At 39.5% G+C, this 24,793-nt stretch overlaps 1 protein-coding gene across 2 annotated transcripts in view; it reads left to right on the forward strand.

Moving 5' to 3' along the window:
* Positions 1 to 16,138, forward strand: part of INO80D (INO80 complex subunit D) — a 92,091-nt gene extending 75,953 nt beyond the window's left edge. For both annotated transcript variants that reach the window (XM_032754808.2, XM_032754806.2), the window contains exons 9-11: positions 4,807 to 5,048; positions 7,166 to 7,323; positions 9,090 to 16,138. In XM_032754808.2, coding sequence (XP_032610699.1) covers positions 4,807 to 5,048; positions 7,166 to 7,323; positions 9,090 to 10,255 — 1,566 coding nt within the window. In that variant the 3' untranslated portion in view covers positions 10,256 to 16,138. The remainder of the gene's footprint in view (positions 1 to 4,806; positions 5,049 to 7,165; positions 7,324 to 9,089) is intronic.
* The last annotated feature ends 8,655 nt before the right edge of the window (positions 16,139 to 24,793 follow it).

Here is a 24,793-nt window from a genome sequence, read left to right on the forward strand (position 1 = left end):
GCTGGGGAGGCCTCACAATCACGGCAGAAGGTAAGGAGGAACAAGTCACATCTTACATGGATGGTGGCAGGCAAAAAGAGCTTGTGCAGGGAAACTCCCATTCTTAAAGCCATCGGATCTGTGAGACCCATTCACTATTATGAGAACAACAGGGGAAAGACCTGCCCCCATAATTCAGTCATCTCCCACTGTCTCCCTCCCACAACATATAGGAATTATGGGAGCTACAAGATGAGATTTGGGTGGGGACAAAGAGCCAAACCAGATCAACTGGCTTTTTCACCAAGAACTTGTTTTATTTTTTAGGTTTCTTTTACAGACAATATGTTTTGAAAAATTTGTATACTAAACTACATATTACAATTACATATTACAAATGTTGGATAACTATTTTCCCACTTTAATATAAAAACATTTAAAATATAGATTTATTTATTTATTTATTTATTTTTTTTGAGATGGAGTTTTACTCTGTCACCCAGGCTGGAGTGCAGTCGTACAGTCTTGGCTCACTGCAACCTCCGCCTCCTGAGTTCAAGTGATTCTTGCACCTCAACCTCCCGAGTAGCTGGGATTACAGGCGCATGCCACCATGCCGGCTGATTTTTTTTTTTTTTTTTTTTAGTAGAGAAAACGTTTTTCCATGTTGGCCAGGCTGGTCTTGAGCTCCTGACCTCAGATGATCCACCCGGCTGGACCTCCCAAAGTGCTGGGATTACAGGCATGAGCCACCATGCCCAGCGAATGTAGGCTTTTTTTTTTTTTTTAAGCTTATTCAGGCTTTGTCATAGCTAAGGAATAATTTCTGTATGCTTTTTGAACCACTTTTGTGGACCTTCATTGATGATTTCACAGACCCATGGTAATGTGGGCCCTGTAGCTTTCAAATCACGAAATAAATGATCCCAGCCACATATTTTCATTCTAAAGTTCCGCCATTCCAGTATACTTGTAAGATACTGAGGAAGATACTGTTAAGTAGAAAAATCTGTACTTCATTGTCTGCTTTAGGAACTTATTATGAATGAATTTTTGGTTCCTATAACAATTTTTTTTTTTTTTTTTTTGAGATGGAGTCTTGCTTTATCACCCAGGCTGGAGTGCAGTGACGAGATCTCGGCTCACTGCAAGCTCCGCCTCCCGGGTTCACGCCATTCTTCTGTATCAGCCTCCCAAGTAACTGGGACTACAGGCGCCTGCCACCACGCCTGGCTAATTTTTGTATTTTTAGTAGAGATGAGGTTTCACCGTGTTAGCCAGGAAGGTCTTGATATCCTGACCTCATGATCCGCCTGCCTCGGCCTCTCAAAGTGCTGGGATTACAGGTGTAAGCCACCGCACCCGGCCTCCTATAACCATTATTATGTGAATGCTTTTAGAGAAATTGAATGCAGTTTTATTCTTTTCAGCTAGTTAAACTTTCCTACTTAGGCAAATTCAATGAGGCAAACCTAAGACTGAATTAGTATAATGTAAATTAGTCATAAAATAATATATATTTTATATAACAATCACAATTATACTAATCAAATTTTTTTAAGTATTTAAAATACAAATTTTTGAAAATAGTTTTCTCTCTGAAGACAGAATCTGGCAATAGTTTGAGCTATTTTTGTTTTAGGTTAAAAATTACATAAGAGACTATAAGAAGCATTTGTACCCTATCGGTGCTCCTGTGAGAGACTGACACTGGGAGATGAAAACTATGTGCAAATCTAGGCTCCGATTTTTTTTTTTTTTTTTTTTGAGACAAGTCTCTCTTTGTCACCCAGGTTTGAGTGCAGTGGTGCAGTCTTGGCTCACTGCAACCTCTGTCTGTCAGGTTCAAGGAATTCTCCCACAGTAGCCTCCCGAGTAGCTGGGACTATAGGCGCGTGCCACTGTGCCCAGTTAATTTTTGTATTTTTTGGTAGACATGGGGTTTCACCAAGTTGGCCAGGTTGGTCTTGAGCTCCTGACCTCAAGTAATCTGCCCACCTTGGCCTCCCAAAGTGCTGGGATGTTACAGGCCTGAGCCACTGCACCTAGCCTCTATTTTCATATTATATTCTGAATCCACACACATTTTATAAATTTCACTGCTACCATTCTAGTCGAGGCTACCATTATCTTTGCCTGGATTATTGTAATAGTCTCCTAATTGATCTCCCTTCTTGCCATATCCCCCTGCCATAGGGGGTATGTTGTTTACATAGCAGCCAGAGTGGGCTGGGTGTGTATGTGTTCTACTTTCTTTGAATTGAATTCACTTTTGAGTGTTACACTCTTAGGAGTTTTGTAGATGCATACAGTTGTATAACCACCACCTAAATCAAGATACAGAATGGCTCCCCAGATTCTCTTACACTACCCCCTTTGTAGTCATCCCTTTACTCCATCCCCACTAATCTATTTTCTGCCCCTGTACTTCTGCATTTTCCAGAATGTCCTAGAAAGGGAATTCTGTAGTAAGTAGTCTTTAGAGCAGGCCCTTTAGACTATACATCTGATCATATTAGCTCCATAATCAAAACCTGCTAATGGCTTCCCATCACATCCTCCTGCCACTGCCTCCCAAAGTGTTGGGATTATAGGCATAAGCCACCACACCTGGCCTTTTCCCAAGTTTCCACGTTGCTCACTCCTTCCTTTCATTCAGATTTGTTATCATGTGTCGCCTCATCATGGAAGTCTTCCACCTGCCTGTTACCCTGTCAGTTTTTATCCTCATACTCTACCTCATTTTTCTTCCTAACATTTGTCTGTCTAACAGTTACTCATTAGTTTGTTTATTTTCTGTATTCTCCTACTAGAATGTAAACCTCACAAGGGCAGGAGCATTTTTTTTGTTACTACTGTATCCCTAGCACTTAGAACAGAGACTCTCAGTAAGTAATTGTTGAATACATTAACTGTTAGGCATACCAATGGAAGGGGTTAAGATTCAGAACTAGGATGTGACAGCCATTGGTAAGAGACTCCAGCTGCAGGAAGTCCCGGCTGTCAGGCAGAACATGGGATTCCACCTTTGTAAGATCCTATGACAGATGGTGAGTGCATTGCCTTGACATAGAGGTAGAATCAGATGAAAGTTGGGAGTGAATAGTATTTCTCTGTGCACTGACACTAGGTAAAATAACAGTTGGCATTAGGAAAGCCTCAGGGGGTGGGGACTTTAGCTCTCTGGAGGCGAGCAAGGCAGGTATCAGTCAGGGGCTATTCTGTGTGAAGTATCTGGCACAGTACCAAGAGTGCCACAAGGCAACTGCACACAAGCTTAGGAGAATCAGGCAGGAATCTGACCCAGGTGATTATTGGAGCCTTACAGATAGGACTTATTTTCTCTTGGGTGAGAGCTCCCTAACTTCCTCCTGAGATCAACACTGGTGCTGGAGGGAAAGCCTGAAATGGATGCTGAGCATAATGTTCGGGTACTGGTCCTTGCGCATTCACCATTTGTTGAGTTAAATAGTGGACATAATACAAGTAGACCTCAAGCGTTGAGACAAAAAGAACTACAGAGTCTGAGAAGTAGCCTTTTTAAATTTTTTTTTGGAGATTGAGTTTCGCTCTTGTTGCCCAGGCTGGAGTGCAATGGCATAATCTCGGCTCACTGCAACCTGTGCCTCCCAGGTTCAAGCAATTCCCCTGCCTCAGCCTCCCAAGTAGCTAGGATTACATGCATGTGTCACCAGGCCCGGCTAATTTTTATATTTTTACTAGAGATGGAGTTTCGCCATGTTGGCCAGGCTGGTCTCGAACTCCTGACCTCAGGTGATCCACCTGCCTCGGCCTCCCAAAGTGCTGGGATTACAGGCGTGAGCCACTGCATCTGGCCAGAGGTAGCCTCTTTTGTTTGGTTTGTTTTAAATTTGTGTATTTGTGACTTAATCTGTAATTGTTTACATTCAAGCATTTGAGTAGGATTAAACCTGTTTTAGATTTCCTGAATTTATGCCTTAATTTTATTCTTTCTTGTTTTCAATTTTTTGATGCTAGTGATGCTTATTAGTCTTAAAATACTATGGTCTACAATCTTTATTTAGCTATAAGAGTTATTAGGGAATTAATTAAAGGTGACATCAATTGCAAATCCCACTGTTTTATGTGCCAGTAAGAAAGAAAAAAATGTTGCCAGTGATGCGGTACTTTCTTATCACTTAGAATTTTTGTTTTCAACTTATTAAAGAGCTTTTAAAAGACTTATTTAGACATAGATTTTTATATACTGTTCCTGGTTTTGGCTGTACTGCTTGACATGTGAAAGGCAGTATTTTCTACGTACTTCAGCAATAGAACAACTTCATCTACTTTGTGGTTATTTTCCTTTTTCACTTGGTTGTTGCCTTACAGGGAAAAAAAAAAAAGAATTGTGGTCGGTTCTTCAGTAATGAATATGTGCTCCACTAATATTAATTTTATGCCCTGCTGCTCTTTGTGCCTTTCTACATTCACAAAAAATTTTCCTCCACACGTAGTACCAACAGTGTACAAACCTTAATTCAGAAACAATGCCAGTACAAAGAACTGGAACCGTGTGTATGTGTGTGTGTGTGGGTAGACAGTGTCAACTATAATGACCATCAGCAGGCTGACCGCAGTGGTAAAATGCCACCAATTTAAAATGCTTCCCAATTGCAGAGATATTAAAATGTAGATCTTGGAATTGATGAAGTTTGATGTCTTCATTATTGTTATACATAGTTTTGGGCATCCAGTATGTTTTAGGCATTATATAGAATATTAAGGGATGTAAATATTTTTTAGGTAGCTGTCAGGTTTCTCCCAGATAATCTCAGTTTAAAAGCCTATTTATTCATTCCAAAGGATAATTTCTTGAGAGGAGATAACTCCCGTAAAGTTCAGCACCAGCAGCAGAGGAAACCCAGGAAAAAAACCAAGCCTCCTGCACTAACCAAAAAACACAAGAAGAAGAGAAGGCGTGGACCTCGTCGACCCCAAAAACCCATTCCGCCTGCAGTCCCCCAAGGGAACCTCAGCATGCCCGCCAGCGTCTCACTGCCAGTGGAGGCCTCTCAGATCCGGTCAGTGGTGGCCTCTCAGATCCGGTCAGTGGTGCCACTGGCACCTAATTTTTCTTTACATTTTGGGATTCTTCTCAGAACATCTAGCTTCATGCGGTTATTGTAAAGTTGTCACTAGGCTACAGAAACCATTTAGTATATCAGCTTAGATTTTTAAAATAGTTTTTGGTGCAAATTTTACCTGTATCTGGCTGTATTTGATCTAAAATTAAGCTTTTGCTTACACTAAAGAGAACAGATGCTGAAACTGAGTTTAATTGTATACTCTCAACTTAAAAAACATTTTTTTTTCTTGAGACCAAGTCTTGCTCTGTCGCCCAGGCTAAGTGCAGTGGCGCGATCTCGGCTCCCTGCAACCTCTGCCTCCAGGGTTCAAGCGATTCTTCTGCCTCAGCCACCCTAGTCTGGGATTACAGGCATGTGCCATCACACCCAGCTGATTTTTGTATTTTTAGTAGAGACAGGGTTTCACCATGTTGGCCAGGCTAGTCTCGAACTCTTGACCTCAAGTGATCCACCTGCCTCGGCCTCTCAAAGTGCTGGGAATACAGGCATGAATCACTACACCTAGCCTCTTAACTTTTAAAACTTTTGCAGAAATTCCATATATGTTCCAACAGAAGTAGTCCATCAGAAATATGAGGCATTATTTATTTTGGCAGGGTTAAACATTTTGACCAGAAGAATGAAGCTTTGTTTTAGCTAAGCATTTCAATTTTACCTGTTGTTAATTTCATTTCTAAAATTATTATTTCAACCAAATTTGAAATTCTACTAAAAAGCATTAAGACACACTTGATACACCAAATTGTGATTCATTGTACAAATTTGAAGTAAAAGTATTACCTAGTAGTAGTTGTTGCCTCTCAATACATGGGTGAAGGTTGCAGAAATATGTGACTGCATATGGTGAGGCCTGTATTTCTGCAGTGATTCTACTTTCAGATTTCCTTATTTTAAAACAGGGGAGGAGACACTGTAAGTTAGGGTTTCTCATGTTTCTGTTGAATATAAAAAACCTAAGACCAGGTGCGGTGGCTCATGCCTGTAATCCCAGCACTTTGGGAGGCCAAGGCAGGTGGATCATGAGGTCAGGAGTTCGAGACCAGCCTGGCCAAGATGGTGAAACCCTATCTCTACCAAAAATACACAAATTAGCCAGGCATGGTGGTGGGCACCTGTAATCCCAGCTACTCGGGAGGCTGAGGCAGAAGAATCGCTGGAACATGGGAGGTGGAGGTTGCGAGATCATGCCACTGCACTCTAGCCTGGGCGACAGAGCAAGACTCCGTCTCAAAAAAAAGAGGCAAGGCATTGTGGCTCATGCCTGTAATCCCAACACTTTGGGAGGCCAAGGTGGGTGGATCACCTGAGGTCAGGAATTCGAGACCAGCCTGGCCAGCATGGTGAAACCCCGTCTCTACTGAAAACAAACAAAAATTAGCTTGGCATAGTGGTGGGCGCTTGTAATCCCAGCTACTCTGAAGGCTGAGACAGGAGAATCTCTTGAACTCAGGAGGTGGAGGTTGCAGTGAGCCGAGATCGCGCCATTGCACTCCAACTTGGGCAACAAGAGTGAAACTCTGTCTAAAAAAAAAACCTAGAAGACATTAGGATTGGCTTTAGCTCAGGTGGTTACTTCCTTACTTTCCATCTGTCTAATCCCTGTGCTTGGGTTCAAGACCTGCCGGGACTTTCTGACCTTTAAATAAAAAACCTAAAAGACATTAGCTTGTTTTTTCATTTTGGTTTTTTTTTTTTTTGAGACAGAGTCTCCACCTGTTGCCCAGGCTGGAGTGCAGTAGTGTAATCTCAGCTCACTGCAACCTTCGCCTCCTAGTTTCAAGTGATTCTCATGCCTTAGCCTCCTGAGTAGCTGGGATTACAGGTGTGCACCACCATGCCCAGCTAATTTTTGTATTCTTAGTAGAGACAAGGTTTTGCCATGTTGACTAGGCTGATCTTGAACTCGTGGCTTCAAGTGATCCTCACCTTGGCCTCCCAAAGTGCTGGGATTACAGGTGTGAGCCACTGTGCCCTGCCTGACATTAGCTTCTTTTCATGTTGAATGAACTTGGCTTGGTGGTATTGATGTGAAGATAATGGGGGAGTTATGGGACCAACAGTGTCCTCTTTCTCAGGAGCCCATCCACGCCAGAGCTGAGTGCTGATGAGTTGCCGGATGACATTGCCAATGAGATCACTGACATTCCACATGACTTGGAATTGAACCAGGAGGACTTTTCAGATGTCCTGCCACGGCTACCTGATGACTTACAAGATTTTGATTTTTTTGAAGGTATAGTCAATATTTTGACTCAAGGAAACTGGTTTTAAAAATGAGTTTATAAGAAAAGAAATAGTGTTTTGAGATGTATTTGTCATATTCCTCCTCACATGTAATGTCTTTCACTGTAGATAGGAAATATAATACCACTGCAGCTATTTTACCTGTTTCACAAGATAAGGAATGTGCAGTTTGTTTAACCATCTCATAATTTGCTGACTAGGTTTATAACTTGTTTCTTTTTTCTTTGGAGACAGAATCTCACTCTGTCACCCAGGCTGGAGTGCAGTGGCACGATCTTGGCTCACCGCAGCTTCTGCCTCCGGGTCCAAGCGATTCTTCCGCCTCAGCCTCCTGAGTAGCTGGGATTTCAGGTGTGTGCCACCACGCCCGGCTAATTTTTGTACTTTTAGTAGAGGTGGGGTTTCGCAATGTGGGCCAGGCTGGTCTTGAACTCCTGGCCTCAAGTGATCCACCGCCTTGGCCTCCCAAAGTGCTGGGATTACAGGCATGAGCCACCACACCCCGCCCAACGTTGTTTCTTTAAAGTGAAGACTTTTACTTTATTTTTGAACAAAGACATCTTGAACATGACTTTTTTTTTCTTTTTTCTTTTTTTTTTTTTTTGAGACGGAGTCTTGCTCTGTCGCTCAGACTGGAATGTAGTGGCGCCATATTGGCTCACTGCAACGTCTGCCTCCCATGTTCCAGCGATTCTCCTGCCTCAGCCTCCCGAGTAGCTGGGATTACAGGTGTCTGCCACCATGCCCAGCTAATTTTTATATTTTTAGTAGAGGCGGGGTTTCACCATGTTGGTCAGGCTGTTCTCAAACTCTTGACCTCAGGTGATCCACCTGCCTTGGCCTCTCAAAGTGCTGGGATTACAGGCGCGAGCCACCATGTCCAGCCAAACATGAGTTTTGAAGTCTTTTAGAACTTGCCCTAGTTTTATACCCCACCCTGTACTTCAACTGAAGTGCACTTTTCCAAAACGAAGTTTGCTTAATCCTGCCAATTCCCCCATGCTTTCAGGGGAAATCTTTTATACTTTTAGAATGTTTCTTTCGCCATTAAAAATCGAATATTTCCATGGTGATTAATCAAGTTCCTAACAATAGATTTTTTAAATATTAGAAATGAAATCAAAGTAGGTCCATGGGCTTCCATTTTATGAAAATTAGTAAGAAATAGGAAAAGAATGAGGGGAAAGGATTAGAGAGTAAAGCAAAAGCATTTTGAAAGATAACCCATGAAATGAACTGAGAGCTTAGTGTTGTGCTAAAATAGATGTATGAATTTCCGTGTTTTAACCTTCCACAGCTGCCTTCCAGCTGGGAGAGTCAGGAGTAGAACAGGCAAGGTGGACCTGTTCTACACAGCCTTTTGTCTCAAATCCAAGTTGATATATGTTTTCTATGTTAATGATGATAGTATAATTTTAGGTTAAAAACACGTATAATCACATAGTCACCATGAGTTTTAAATTTGTAATCCTTAGAATTCCTAAGAAGTTAATACGTCGATAAGATGGTTTTTGAGATGGTTTTCAGTAAATCAACTGAAGATGGTGATTCAAATTCCTAGATAGCTGACGTTTCAGACCCTGTCCTGCAGACCGTTATTTCACTTTTTCCCTCCAATCAAAATCTTGGAAACTTTTCTTTTCAAGAGGGACTCTTTTTAAATAGAATATTGTTTAAAATAATTCAAATGTATGATTTTTGTGATGTAGAACTGGTAAAAGCTCTACTGATTGTTGATGGCTTTTGTTGACTCAGGGAAGAATGGAGACCTCCTCCCAACTACCGAAGAGGCTGAGGAGCTTGAACGGGCCTTGCAGGCTGTAACTTCTCTCGAGTGCCTGAGTACCATTGGGGTCCTTGCCCAGTCAGATGGTGTGCCAGTCCAGGAGTTGTCAGATAGAGGAATAGGGGTGTTCTCCACAGGTACTGGAGCTTCAGGAATACAATCCTTGAGCCGAGAGGTGAACACAGACCTAGGGGAGCTATTGAATGGGCGTATAGTACATGATAATTTTTCTAGTCTAGAGCTGGATGAGAACCTGCTCCGTTCTGCTACCTTGTCAAACCCACCTACACCCCTGGCAGGGCAGATCCAGGGGCAGTTCTCTGCCCCAGCCAACGTTGGCCTTACTTCTGCCACTCTGATCAGCCAGAGTGCACTTGGGGAGAGAGCCTTCCCAGGACAGTTTCATGGACTTCATGACGGCAGCCATGCCTCCCAGAGGCCACATCCTGCCCAGCTGCTGAGCAAGGCAGATGACCTAATCACCTCACGACAGCAATACAGCAGTGATCACTCACACTCCTCACCCCATGGAAGCCATTATGATAGTGAGCATGTGCCGTCTCCCTACAGTGACCATATCACCTCTCCCCACACAACATCGTACTCTGGTGATAATATGGCAGCTACCTTTTCAGCAGAGATGCCCATCATGGCGCAGCACTTGCTCCCAACCCAACTTGAGGTGCCACTTGGAGGCGTGGTAAACCCCAGAACTCACTGGGGCAATCTCCCCGTCAACCTTGGAGACCCCTCTCCATTTAGCAACCTTCTCGGCGCAGATGGTCATCTTCTTTCCACTTCCCTATCCACGCCACCCACCACTTCGAACTCAGAGACCACACAGCCTGCCTTCGCCACCGTGACCCCCAGCAGCTCCAGTGTGCTTCCGGGGTTACCACAGACCAGCTTCAGTGGCATGGGGCCTTCTGCTGAACTAATGGCCTCCACCTCTCCCAAGCAGCAACTCCCTCAGTTCAGCGCAGCCTTTGGCCACCAGCTGAGTTCTCACAGTGGCATTCCTAAGGACCTGCAGCCCAGCCACAGCTCTATAGCCCCTCCTACAGGCTTCACAGTAACAGGTGCCACAGCTACAAGTACCAATAATGCATCTTCTCCCTTTCCCTCCCCTAATTGAGGGTGTCTGTGTTTGCAGGCAGGTGGGGAACCCAGTGTTTTCTATCTTTGTTTTCTCTTTAGCACCCCTCTCCCCTTTTCCTAAAGAAGATATAACAGATGGGGATCAGAGGGGCACCCCCCGCTTCCCAGTTCAATGAGTGGCCCTGCAGTGGACCTCGCTACAGTGTTCACATGTGCTCCTTAGCACTGGTGCTCATTCCCTCCTGGCAGGCCCACTCTGCCCCAGTGGTTTCCTTAGTGGTTCAGCACAGTGACTGGATAGGATTGACTTTTAGCAGCAAGTCCTAGAAGTGGAAGATACCTCAGAATACCAGTGCCCTTTACTATTTCCTAGTATTCAGATCAATGCTTTCCATTCTATTGCCAGGTTTTTACATAGGTGGTTCTAGATAGAATGATCTTGTTAATTGAGTTCCTGTATAAGAGACAGCAAATGGTGTGTGGCAGGTCAAGACTCTGACCTAGCACCAACTGCTAAACACCACAGTGAGGCCAGGATTCCATTCGTAATTGTGATCATCTTTAACTAAAAGAAAAAACTGTGTCTTTTGACTGCCTGTGAGTATGTGTGTGCCCACGCGTGTGTTTTTGTGCAGTGCAGGAAGCAGCTGTCCCATTAGTTTGGTTTTTTTTTTGTTTGTTCCCCCCGCCCCAATGAGTATAAGACTCTTACTTTTCTCCTCTCCTACATCTCACAATCCTAATAAGGTTGGTCCTTCTTCTCCTCAAGTTTCCTGAATAGGGAGGGTGGTGGGCTGGTCGTGTGAGTAGCACAACCTTTTTCTGCTAAAAGTTAGCCCAAGAAGAAACAGAACATAGGAAGCTTGGATTCCCGTCAGTGAGGCAGGGATGTCCTGAAAAGCTTGCCTGGGATGACTGCACGCTGCCAGGGTTCTGGGGCCTGATGGTCACTTTGTCTTTTCAGACATATGTTTGTTTCTAAATCCCTCTCTCATGGAATACATTTGCAAGATGTAATTAAAGAAAATATTTTGATGTGAAAAAGCAGGATAGGTCAGATAGATTTGAAAAGATGGGATCTGTGAACTCCTTGATCCATCTTTTGCTTTTGAATTTTTCATGTTTACAGTAGTGATTCTTTGGTAAGATTTGTAAAATGTTGAAGACACTTGTAGAATCAGTGTACCAGTTGTGAAGTGATGTGTAATATCTGAAGGATACACATTTTAAAGTTTCTTTCAAAGCAGAATATGGAAATTAGATATAAATTTTATTCGCCCTTCGGTCCTTTTAAAATAATTTAAGTACTTGGGTTTAAGTAAATTTGAAAATAGTTTTGGGAAATGTTTTTAAAATACCAGGATTTTAGGGATTAAAAATCATATGGGGTAGTTTAGGAAGTTCGTGACTATGAAATAAATTTGTGAGGTTTCTTGCCTATCTTTTTTTTCCCCCCAGAGAAGGGTGGAACTAGATTTTAAAGGCATCTCTACTCTGCTTTTGCTGAGTAGTTTCACTGTCCCTTGAGATACCATTGGCTATTTATACCTGAGTCTAGTCTAATTCACATATATATATATTTTAAAAGTTAAGTAGAGAGAACATACCTATTGATGTGATTCAATAACTCATTTGTCAGGGAATATTTGATCTTAATTCCTTTCTAATAGGTAACGATTGGATGTATTTTCCTACTTCCTGTATGTAATCTCTTTATGCCATGCTAGTTCTAACCAGTCCCTTCTTTTGAAAGCTTTTCTTTCTCTGCTTTTTAAAGGAATGATGGTGATCAGCAGGCATTATGCAGATACCACGTGCCTGAGGTTATGGAGGGGAAATGTCACATGACTGTATGAAATCATTATATGCCCTATTTTGTATTTATTGATGTTTCTTTTTGTGGGCCAAAAATATGTTTGTAATATATTTAGTTTTTTTAAAATCATGGTAATTGATTGGAAGATTTATTTTTAATAGCTTTGCCTTTTTTGCAGAGTGCAAAATTTCTAAATTATAACTTATGTCATAAAGCAAAATTATATTTGGTATCACCATAAATTTCTATTCTGAATGGTGAGAACAGATAATTTGAATATTTCTCACCTGTGAATCTATATTAGTAAGCTTTTTTATTTTAATGTACTGTAATGAAGTGGTCACGAGTAGTTACCTCTGCTCAAAAATGTCATTTAGTTTGTTAAACTATTTTCACAACCATCATAAGCATCACTAGATAACTGTCCATTCCCAGCAGTTCGGTTTAGTCTCCATTGTGTATTTAAAGGTTGTCGCAGAGCAGTACATTGACTTCCTCATCAGCCCTTTGACAAGGAAGGGAAAGTCGTGGGTAGTCGATCTGAACTTTTTCTGTCTATTTGTCCCTCATGTTAGCTGCTTGAAATTCTTTAGTTATGATACAAAGCTGAGTTTGCAGTAAGTTGCACATTTTATTGTTTGCAATTTTCTGTTTTATGTGCATTTAAAAGCCCTTCTCTGCTTTCTAGTAAGGAGGCATGAAATTATCAGGAATGTTGCTAGTTACAGCTTCACACCAAAAACTTTGAGTAAATACATTTTCGTTTGGATGCCCATGATGAAAGCTGAGGAAAGTGGTTGAGGAATTATCAACAACAGACTTTTCCTCTATTTTATCTAGTTCAAAACAGATATCAAAGTTTGCAATTTGCTTTGCCCTTGCTGTTTCTTATGAGTCCCTTTTTGGAAGAGAGGAGAACATCTGTAAGCCCAGAGAGATCTGTGTTTTTCCTTTACTTAATAGAGCCATTCTTGTCTATTAGTAGTAACTTTGCTATTAATATGTATAGAAAGGAATGAAGTGTCTTTTACTCCAGGAATATGAAAATGAGTATCTTTTAAAATAGCACTTATGCTATCACAAGGCAATACTGGAATCAAAAACAAATCTTATATAAGGTCCTAAATAGGTAGAAACTAGCTTTTACTCTAGTGTTGAACCCAGGAGAAATAGTGGCAAAGAAGTTTCACTCTGTTTCTGCAGTTCTTTGGGACTATTTATAAAGGCCAGTTAGATTGTGTTACTGTGATTTAATTTACAAAGTTGCTGCAGTTAATGGATACATTCTGTGCTCTGAGAATCTGAATTCCATTCTAATGTGTGATATTCACTGGCTGTGATCGGTAGCATCTGAAGAAAAGATGGGCTTTTTCTCCTTTACTCTCTCTACATAATTATTAATATTATTTTAATTAAAGTACTTAAGACATTGTTTTTTCTTCTGTAAAAATGGCTTAGCAATTTGCACATCTGGGTAGGTTATGTAGCTAGTAAACAACTCATAATAGTAAGTAGCAATTATACTTAACCCACCAAGTGACAGACTATGCAATGGAAAAATTTTCTAATTACCATCACATAGCTTAGACAGGAAAGGATTATTTTCTCTGGTGACCTACCATGTGTGATATAACTGCTTTATAAATGACTTCCTGAGCAATTTCATGTTGGCAGGCAGTGTGGTGTGTCTAGTGTCCCTCTGTGAGAAGACTATAATTTAATCAGAAACAAATAGTAGGCATGGGGAGCAAGTTGGAAAGTGAGGTTATTATTTTTTTTCCTTAAAATTGGTGTTACTGTCTTTAGTGGCTTAAGGCTAAAGAAAGCTGATACTTTATCTTTGCCAAATAATTATTTATAAGATTTATTTTTAAATAAGCCCAATCTCTCACCTGAAAGTTAAGAATCATCATTTTCTGTGACTGACACTAAAGCTCTTCCTTATCAGAGATTGTTCTCAATCTGTGATCACAGTCCACAGTGGCAAAGACAGCTCTTTGATTAGGAAGGAAACCATGTTTGGGATGCACAGAGGCGCCCTGTCCATACAGTTTTCTTCTTGCAGGAAAGAATTGACCTTTCTGTTGACCTATACCATTCTGTTTTTATAAAGTGGGATTAGAATTTGAGCATATCTAGTAAATGCCGTGTGGTCAGTCCGCTGATGCTTGCCCACCGTCTTTGCCATGCCTTGGCATCCTAGGGGTGCTGGTGATGGTCAGTGGGCATCCTCAGTCAGCAGTGCACGGGTAAGGCAATCTCCTCTCCTCCAGGTTAGTTCAGAAGGTCGCTATGTGTTGGTATTGCAAAAAGATGAGTATATTAACACTAAACTTATTAAGAGGTTTGAAATTCATTAAAAATTAGTTTTCAGTTTCTTCATCTTTTCAGACTTCTTTTAAAATTCTGTTCATAATCTGGTATATATAGAAATCTAATATTATGATCTTCTAAATGGTCAACAGAACTCTCCAGTTTAATGAGGCAATTTAGAGGATTCCTTGAAAGAAAATTTAGTCATACTGAACAGTCCTCATTTGTATCTCTTTTATTACCAGTATTTACATTGTTCCAAGGATTTTTTTCCTGACAAAAAATATATTTCTCGGGGGTGGAGAGTTTTATATATATATGAAAGAACACAGATGTTTCCCCTCTCCCAATACATTAACTGAATCTTCACTGGCATTCTGTAGAAAAGTTAAAGAGTTTAATAATGTCTTAACATCTTTATAAATTTTCCTATATTCTGGAGGAAACCAGAATCATGTTTAGTAGATTAAAGTAACATTTTAAATACTACCTTTCCAATAATTTGTAATAAAATACCAGTGAAGGACATGTTTTGATATCTGTTAAGCATTTCTCCCTGACTAATGAATTAGGAAAGAAAACATAAAACATAAATGAATAGTTATGTCTCTTCTAATAAACAGTGTCATTAATGCTGCAGTTGTAGGTCAAATTTAGGGAGCCTTATTTCTAAATAGCAAATATTCTGTTTTCACTTCAGCCCTTATTTTTTTGTTAGTTTTTCTCTGCACTGTGATACAGAGCTAATAAGAGGAAATGTGACGTTTCAGAGAGAGAGCAAGCAAATTGGGTATGACTTTTTTTTAACCCTATGTTCCCCAATACTGGGGATGTTTGGCTACTTTGAACAGCAGTTTTTAGTGATCTAAAGTTTAGAACAATACTCATATAAGAGAAAAATCTATCTAACTCTCAGTGAGCTCCATAGGGCAGCACAGCTTTCCATCTTCTCTTTCGCCTTCTTGCCTCTGCCCACCACAGTCCTGAAGAATGCACACGCACACATGATCTGTACCCATCCCAGCCGAAGAGTCATAAAATCCTCTTCTTTCACTTGTTTCTTTTTTCTTCGTTTGTTTGTTTTTGTTTGTTTGTTTTTTAAGCTGGGGACCACTGAAGTAAGCTCTATATGCACCCAAAGTTCCCCTTGGGAAAATTTTCAACACGCAGTGCAGAAGGCTCCAGTGCAGCTAAATGCCACACCATTGGTTTTACTTGGGGGAATAGACTGATTTGCCCTAAAATGACTCCAACCTGCATCATTAAGGTACAGTTGGCTCCAGTGGATTAGTCCTGAAATGATGGGAAGTCTGACACTTGTTGACATTGTCTTCATCTGTTTGGAAGGGTTGAATCTGTTCCTCTCAACAGTGATAGTTCTTTTCACTGTATAGTATTGAGTATGTCTCAGGGATTCCTTGTGGAAATTAGGGCAGTTTTTAAAATAAGAAAATAGTTTTAAAAGAAACTAAAGGTGACTCATCATTGAAGAGAGCGGAAGAAAGAGGAAACATTTGGTTTTGTAGCCCACAGTGTCTTGCATAGGACTTTTTCCTTTCTCCTCCAGGCTCTCATCTCAGCTTCAGAATACAGAATCCTTTCCCATCATGCACAGCTTTAAAATTTTATTTAAAAATTTCCTTCCCCAATGAGCTTTCAGAATACTTATTGTAGATTTTAAGAGAAAAGGTATATTAATTTATGCTATTAACATCACCTCATAAATTATAAGTTTTATACTAAAGCTGTATTGAGTGTAATGAATTATGTTGCCTATGTGTTTAATAGCTAAATATATATGAGCTTTTTTTTTTTTTTTTTTTTTTTTTTTTTAAAAAAAAATAAAGGTATATTTTTTTTTTTTTTGTTTTATTCCTTTTTAATGGGTGTAGCATTTCTTTTGTACGTTGCAGGTAGATTTTTTTTTTTTTTTTTTTTTTTTTGACAAAACAAACTAGTGAAGCACCTTTTTACACTGGATCTCTGCCGTGTCAAGGTGTATAGCTATCCTTTGCTACCTTGCAGATATATAAAATAAAAGGATATCCTGGGGCCTCAAAATGTAGAACACCTTTAGACCATTTATAACTGTTCCTAGAACTGTTGAGAATCATGTTCTTTAGTAAATGATCTGTGGTTTACACTTAAGATGGCTAGAAGCTTAGTTACAGGGTACATAGAAATACATAGATCAAGTAAAACTCCAACTACTGTAGCTGGAATTTGTAAACTAAGTTTGTAAGACCTCTTTTATTTCCTATGGATTTATTCTTTAATTTACAGTTTATTCTGTAAGTTGGGAAGTAAAATAGAGAAAATAATAAGTCTAGATGTTCTCAGTGTCTTATTCAGGAACTTTTTATCCCTCCTCACTAAGGAATTCCCACTGTGACTTTAAAATAGAATTAAATTACTCGTGTGCATGTATATGTCTGTATTTTTTACACACATGCAAAAATATACATTGGGGGCACGTGTGTGAGAGATATGAATGTGTGCTTATATAAAAATAGATAAAGGTAACCGAATGTATTGTAGAAACATGATTTATTTAGTTGAGGGTATTGGAGTTACTTTCTCATTGTCTCTGTTGTATAAATACACCAAATTAATCATTATGTTATCTTATGTTAAAAGGCTAGCTCTGATATCATGTGCATTTTATGTTAACCTTTGGATTAACTTATATTATGCTATGTTCATAAAATGACATGAGAAACAGGAGGTTCTAAGATCAGCCTCTCACTTTCGAGCATAAAAATAAGAGAGAGAGACAGACAGCCCCAGACATGAGCTGTGTTTATCTATTGTGGTGATGGGACCAGAGATCTATTGAACCTTTTTTATGTTAATTATAGATTTCTTTATATTCGAGTAAGAAAATATTGTTGATCATCTTTTCTTGGTGAAGTTAAGAAAAAGTATAGGCCTTTCATAAAGAATTTTTGGAAGGGGCTGCTTTGTTTAAGGAGTTGGTGGGATCATTTCACCGTGCATATTTCAAAGCTGGGGTGATTTCATTTATTTCCAAAATTTTTCAAAAAACTTTTGCTTAGTTCTGCTGTTATTTATTAACTTAAGAGTGCTCCCATCCCCATATTTTAGCTATAGGAAAAATTGTGCTACCCCTGATTCATATGGAATTAAAAAAAATACATCCCTTTATTTTGAGTTTTAAGTTGTTATTTTGCTATACATTTATTACTGGAGTATCTGGTGGTCTGAAATAGTCAAAATTAGAGTTGTTATTAAATGTTCCAATGACATTTATTTTTAATACTTAAAAAATCATGTACTTTGAAATATGTCAAAGCAACTTCTGATAATATACCTGAATTTGTAGTTGTCTCTTGAGCATCATTTACTTCATCTTAGATATAGTGAAGACCTAGGAAAGCTCTATATGCTGTTCTTTTCTACAGTTGTATTTTTGCAGCATCTCCTGGTTTCATTCACTCTTGTTTTGGGATTTTTTTTTTAAAATCTGCATATTTCTTGTACATATGCATGCAAATGAAAGAAGGGAGTTTGTACTGGTGCCATTTCTCCCTTCAGTTGCTGGTTAATGGGATTTGCTAGAAAAAATTCTCCCGGTTGAAGGGTGAAAACAGACCCTTATGTGTATATCTGTACAGAGATGTGTATATGGGATGTGGTGGCACTTTGCTGAATGTGAACTTGCCTTGTCAATGGAAAGATTGAAAAATATTATGTTTATTTATACATTTGTATAAATCTATATATACACGTATGTATATGTGTGTGTATAGATAAAGCTATATACATATATTTCCCTTAAAAATGTGTGTGTATAATAGGTAAACAGCCTTTGTTAAGCAAGATTAATGTCTATGGAAAGTTCTGGATTATTCTGTAAGCCAGAGGAGGTGACAGTCTAGAGTACATCATCAGAACATACTAAAGTGGAAGTCCTTTGGATTATAGTCTTGTTTATGGATATTACACAATGAATGCTTGTCTGAACAGTTCTTACTTGCCAGTTCCACTATTCTTCATCTTCACCACCTTCTACTGGTCAGTCTCTCATCACTTAAAAAAAAAAAAAAAATCACACATCATTGTGGTTTTTTTCCCCTTAGTTCTGTCTCTTCTAGCCAGAAGCATTTGGCTTAAGCATATTTCATCAACTTCTCTGTTATTTCTTTTAAAGATCTTTGTCTCTGAAATTTTCCCAGAAGATACAAGTTTTGGTAATATTATCAATAGGAATTTTGAGACTTGGGCATTCATCTTTGTCTCAAAAACAAACAGAAAGCCAACCTTCAAATAAAACAAATTTGAAAGTTTTACCTCAATAATTTGGGGACATTTTACTTAAATTACAAAAGAACATAATTATGATTTTATGATTGATATTAGTGTTAGGTTTATTTCCGCACTTACTGTCATTAATTTGTCATTTACATATTTTTATTTGCTTTGTAGTTTAATCATAACTTCACCATTTACATTTTAATGGAAAGCATACGAGGTCACATGTAAGCCTCTTGAATTCTGTAACTAACTCATTTTTCTCATGATGAAACTGCTTTGATGAATTCCTGTGTGATGAATTCTGCTATATTTTCTTTTGACTTTTCTCAGTTTGTGACATTCTGTATTTGCTGCAGCTCTCTAGAAAACTTGCATCCCTATATATTGTGCCTTTAAAGCTCTTATGCACACACAGACAAAAGTGTATATATACATGTCAGAGCATGTGTACATATGCTTTCGTATGTACTCACACAGTATGTCTCTAGTATATATTGTGGGAGTAGATATATAGATATTCAAAGGCAATGAAATATTGCTCTCTAGATATATATGTATATAAATAGTGTTGATATAACTGTATATACACATGTATATGTATGAGTTTTAAATGGCAATCTTTTACATTTAGCAAAATGCTGCCCCTACTGGAATATTGTCACTGCAGTGGCAGTTGTATGTAATGATTTAAAATACATTATCAAAAGTTATTTAAAGAACATTTAAAGTCTCATCTAAAGACATCCACACACTATTTATTTATCTTCCTTTTCCTTCTATTGTTGTGTTTTTCTTAACTGAAAGGGAGACTGTCATTTTAAAAATGCCATCTGTCCCATGAGAGTAAGAAAGAGCTGGAGATTCACTTGAGGAGCTTTGTGCATTTTTCCTCTCTCTGAAGTGGAGATGTTCCACAGACCAGACTGTTTATTTCACTTATAAAGCAATCCTAGTATTTCCATTAGTGTATGTCAGCCACCATCTCCTAGATCAACTTAATTCACCAATTTGCCTCCTCCTTTCATTAATAAATAATGATTATTGAGATCATTTTGCCTGGGGGAAGTTAACTACTCTCATGCTGCAGGGAAATATATCACCTAATTGTTATTTTGCCTTGTTCAAAATTCAAATTTGAAAGAAGGCAGCTCTCTCGTGAAGCTGTCTTAAGCACATTTTAGTTAAGGGCCCTCCCAGACTCTTTTTTCTTTCTTTCTTTCTTTCTTTCTTTTTTTTTTTTTTTTTGCGAGTTCCAAGTTGCATGTGCTTGAAATAGATTTAATTCTTATTCCCCACAGTTTCAGGTATTTTTCATTATTACATCAATTTGACACACTGAATGCAAGACTATTAAGGAAGAACTATTAAATACTATTTTATTTTGTGAAGAGTTGGCAGCAGATTACATCTCAAGAACTTGCAGAGAGAGGAAGGTAGATGGACAATCCTAAATTGTAAGATGTTACAAAAAACAGTGAAGTAAGAGTACTCCTGAAGACTAAAATAGAGAGGCTGGGGTTTGAGCCGTTTTACTGAGTAGCTTAGCTGGAACCTGATATCAGAAGTAGCCTTTAACAAAAAGCCTCTTGGCAATTGTATGGTACTAACAACTAGAGTACTGAAGTGTAAGTTGAAACCAAGTTGCAGTGGGAAATCAAAGGTGAGGTGGCTTATTTGAAACCAGCAAATGAGACAGGTTGGACAGTTTTAAAATCTCTTCTAACAAAGAAACTGCACGGTAGCAAGGACTAGCGGTTCTCAAAGCCCTTCTTTTTCAGTGTTCTCATTCACCTTGGCACACAAGTATGTTTAACAGGCCATGCATTAAAAATAAATACAAAAATATAAAAGCCGCTTAAAGGGAACTTACAAACTGAGAATCTCTCCTCTTTATTTGTGTTCATAGTGGCTGCGAGTTTAATTATATGCACAAAAGTTAGGAGCCACTTGTTTCTGCACAGACTGTAGGAGCAAGATAAGGAGATGGGCAGGTTTTGGTAAGAGCCCCCAGTTCTGATGGAGAGGCATACTTGTGGCATTGGGTGCGGCATTGCTGGGGGAGACCACGTTTTAGGAGGCGACTGACTTTTGGTTTGTAATTTCCCTTTAAACAAGAAGAGATGGCTCACATTTTCCATATATATCTCAATGAATGTACTGTATTACTGTTTTAAAAATTTGATGAAATAATAATGAATTGGTCTCCTTTTGTTATCTGGTCCTTGTTTAATTTGTTTAAGGGTTTTTGTATACAAAAGTTTACATTTTTATGTATATTTTTCTTGTGTAAAAACTGATGTAATATGTGTATGAAACACTGTATGTATTATCTGTATATAGTGTGACAAAATCATTTTTCTTTCTTTCTTTTGGATGTATTAATAAATCTTGCTGTGAAGTAGCCTTGTTTTTAGTTTAATTTTTTTTACTGGGATATTGATGGAAGCTGCTAATCCAGGGTAAGTATTTTTCTGCCTTTATTTGAATACAGTATTTTTTAATATCTTGTGTTTCACCAATAACTCTAGGCAGATATGTTCATGATTTTTATGGTTGAACTAACAATAATTAATATTTGTAATAGCTGTGGATCAAATTCTATCCAAAGTGATTTTTGATATGGTATCCAGCCTTGAAGTTCAATCAGAATTTGCATTTGAAATTGTTATATGCTATAATGGAAGTCTTACAAGCCAGTTTCTATTTCTTTAAATCAGAAGCCTCTTCTGTCATCATTTTCATAGTTTCACAAATATAAGAACAACTTCATATTTTATAGCCAAAATTAAAAAACAATACAAAACTCGAAGAAAGTTTTTTTTTTTTTTTTTGAAACAGCATCTTGTTCTGCTGCCCAGGCTGGACTGCAGTGGTGCAATCACGGCTCACTGCAGCCTCAACCTCCCTGGCTTGAGCTATCCTCCCACCTCAGCCTCCTAAGTAGCTGGGACCACAGGCACGTGCCACTCCACCTGGATTTTTTTTTTTTTAATTATTTGTTTTTTAGAGATAGGGTCTTGCTATGTTGCCCAGGCTGGTCTTGAACTCCTGGGCTCAAGCGTTCCTCCTGCCTCAGCCTCCCAAAGTGTAGGTATTATAGGCATAAGCCACCATGCCCAGCCCTTAATTTTCTATTTTTTTGTAGAGATGGGGTCTCACCATGTTGCCCAGACTGGTCTTGAACTCTTGGGCTCAAGCAGTCCTCACACCTTGGCCTCCCAAAGTGCTGGGACACTTTTGTTCTTTAAGGCATTGATATAGTTTGAATATTTTCGCCCAAATCTCAAGTTGAAATGTAATCCACAATGTAGGAGGTGAGACCTGGTGGGAGGTGTTTGTGTCATGGGGACAGATCCCTCATGTCTTGGTGCTGTCCTAACGATAGTTGAGTTCTCACGAGATCTGATTGTTTAAGAGTGTGTGGCACACCCAACCACCTCCCCCACCACACACCCCCCCGTCCACCCCTCTTTTGCTCTTGCTCCTGCCACGTGATGTGCCTGCTCCCCCTTTACCTTCCACCTTCTGGTCTCACTCTCTTGCCCAGGCTGGAATGCAATAGCATCATCATGGCTTACTGCAGCCTCCATCTCTTGGGCTCAAGCAATCCTCCCATCTCAGCCTCCTGAGTAGCTGGGACTGCAAGCCATGCCACCATACCTGGCTAATTTTGTTTATTTTTTGTAGAGACGGAGTCTCCCTGTGTTGCCCAGGTTGGTCCTGAACTTCTGGGCTCAAGCAATCCTCCTGCCTCAGCTTCCCAAAGTGCTAGGATTATAGGTGTGAGCCGCCACCCCTAGCTTCAGGTATGTCTTTGTAGCAGTGCAAGAACAGCCTAATGCAGATACTAACAACTATTTACTTGGAACTGTTTTTCAACTTTCTAATGCTATCTTTTGTTGCTGAGGGAAGCTTTAGTGTAAATGGTTTTGTTGTACACATAGAGGCAAAAATTCACATTAAAAAATTAGTAACCTTTTTTTTTTTTTGAGACGGAGTCTCATTCTGTAGCTCAGGAGGGAGTGCAATAGTGTGATCTCTGCTCACTGCAACCTCCACCTCCCAGGCTCAAGCTATTCTTATGATCACATGTTCTTTAGAGAGTTTCACTTAAAAAAAATTTTTTTTTTGGAGACAGGATCTCGCTCTGTCACTAGGCGAGTGCAGTGGTGCCATCTTGGCTCACTTCAGTTTCGGTCTCCCAGGCTCAGGTGATCCTCCCCCCTCAGCCTCCCAAGTAGCTGGGACCATAGCCATGTGCCACCACCCCCAGCTAGTTTTTGTATTTTTTTTTTTTTTTTTTGTAGAGATGGAGTTTCACCGTGTTTCCCAGGCTGGTCTCAAACAAGTAGGTTCAAGTGATCTGCCTGCCTTGGGCTCCCAGATTTCTGGGATTACAAGCATGAGCCACCATGCCTAGCCAATTTTTTTTGTGTGTGGAGTAGTTGAACTTGTTTTCCTTGGACTCTAACCCAGGCATGTTTAAGGTACATTCTAAAATTGTCCTTTGTTTCTCTAAAAGAAGTTAACATTTTGAGGCTAGAAGCAGACAGCCACAGCACTAGTAAAATGGCCACAATAACAGAACTTCTTCCATTTCTCTACATCGGAGATTGACAAGGTATGGAGGATAATGCTTGAAATGGATCGTTCTGTTTCTTCGGTTATATGGTAGCTGATTTTAAGCTCTTTTGTTATTTTCTACTTAAGGTTGCTTCCTTTCTAAGTCTCTGCACAAACTTTTGAGATTGTGCTGGCTAAGTTATTGATTAAGAAAAAAATAGTAGCCTTAGGAGACAAGCCTGTTAGTGTAATATTTGAGTTGAGGCAACATCTTTAAAGGGGTAATGCTGGGATCCTGTGGATTGTGAGTGAAAGCAAAAATTGGAGTTTAGAAGATAATATATTTTTATTAATTCCCCTTCTTTAGTATATCTCCACCTCCTTGTTCTTTCTTCTGCCTCATTAAGATCTAACAATAATTTTTTTTTTTTTTTTGAGACAGAGTCTTGCTCTGTCGCCCAGGCTAGAGTGCAGTGCAGTTGGCGTGATCTCGGCTCACTGTAACCTCCGCCTCCTGGGTTCAAGCAATTCTCCTGCCTTAGCCTCCCGAGTAGCTAGGACTATAGGCATGTGCCACCATGCCCAGCTAATTTTTTTGTATTTTTAGTAGAGATGGAGTTTTGCCATGTTGGCCAGGCTGGTCTCAAACTCATGACCTCAGTTGATCTGCCCACGGCCTCCCAAAGTGCTGGGAATACAGGCGTGAGCCACTGTGCCCGGCCTAACAATAATTCTTTAAAAAGCCTGTATTGGCTGGGCATGGTGGCTCACACCTGTAATCCCAGCACCTTTGGGAGGCTGAGGCAGGAGAATTGCTTGAGCACAGGAGTTCAAGACCATCCTGGGCAACAAAGTGAAACCTGTTTCTCTCTCTCTTTTTTTTAAGCCTGTATTGTTTAAAAACCTTATTTGCATTAAATTGTACCTTCCAGCAATATGTGGGTCTAAACATTAAGGTGATTTTCTTAGCCTGTTTTGTGCTGCTTTCACAATACCAGAGACTGAGTAATTTATAAAGAACCAAAATTTATTTCTGACAGTTACAGAGGCTGGGAAGACCAAGATCAAGGCACCAGCATCTGGTGAGGGCTGCTCCTGAGACACTGTGTCCTCCATAGGAGGGTAATACTGTGTTCTCACCTGGCAGAGGGCAGAAGGGCAAAGAGGGACAAACTTCCTCATCAAACTCTTTTACGGTGGCATTAATCCATTCATCAGGGCACAGCCCTCATGACCTAAACATCTCCTAAAATGCCCCACCTCTCAACACTTGCATTGGGGATTATGTTTCCAGCACATGAATTTGAGACACATCAGACCATATCAGTGATGTTATTTTGTTCCTTTCACAGAAATGTCTTCTTGGAAAAGTCCTCTTTAACATGTGACTATAGTCAGTTATTTTTCCGACTTCAAATCCCTGTGATGGAAAGATGATGCTTATCACTTAGCACCCTGAAATTTCAGTCAACCTCATGGTAGTATGCTATTGCTGTTTCTCCCATCTTTCCAGTTTTCTGTCTTTCTGACCTTCCATTCATTTTTATACACTGAGTTATATTTTTGGGCAGTTTGTGTTAGGGACAGTGAGACACATGAGAATGAATC

This window comes from Hylobates moloch, unplaced genomic scaffold (genome assembly GCF_009828535.3).
Source record: "Hylobates moloch isolate HMO894 unplaced genomic scaffold, HMol_V3 SCAFFOLD_1, whole genome shotgun sequence".
Taxonomy (NCBI): domain Eukaryota; kingdom Metazoa; phylum Chordata; class Mammalia; order Primates; family Hylobatidae; genus Hylobates; species Hylobates moloch.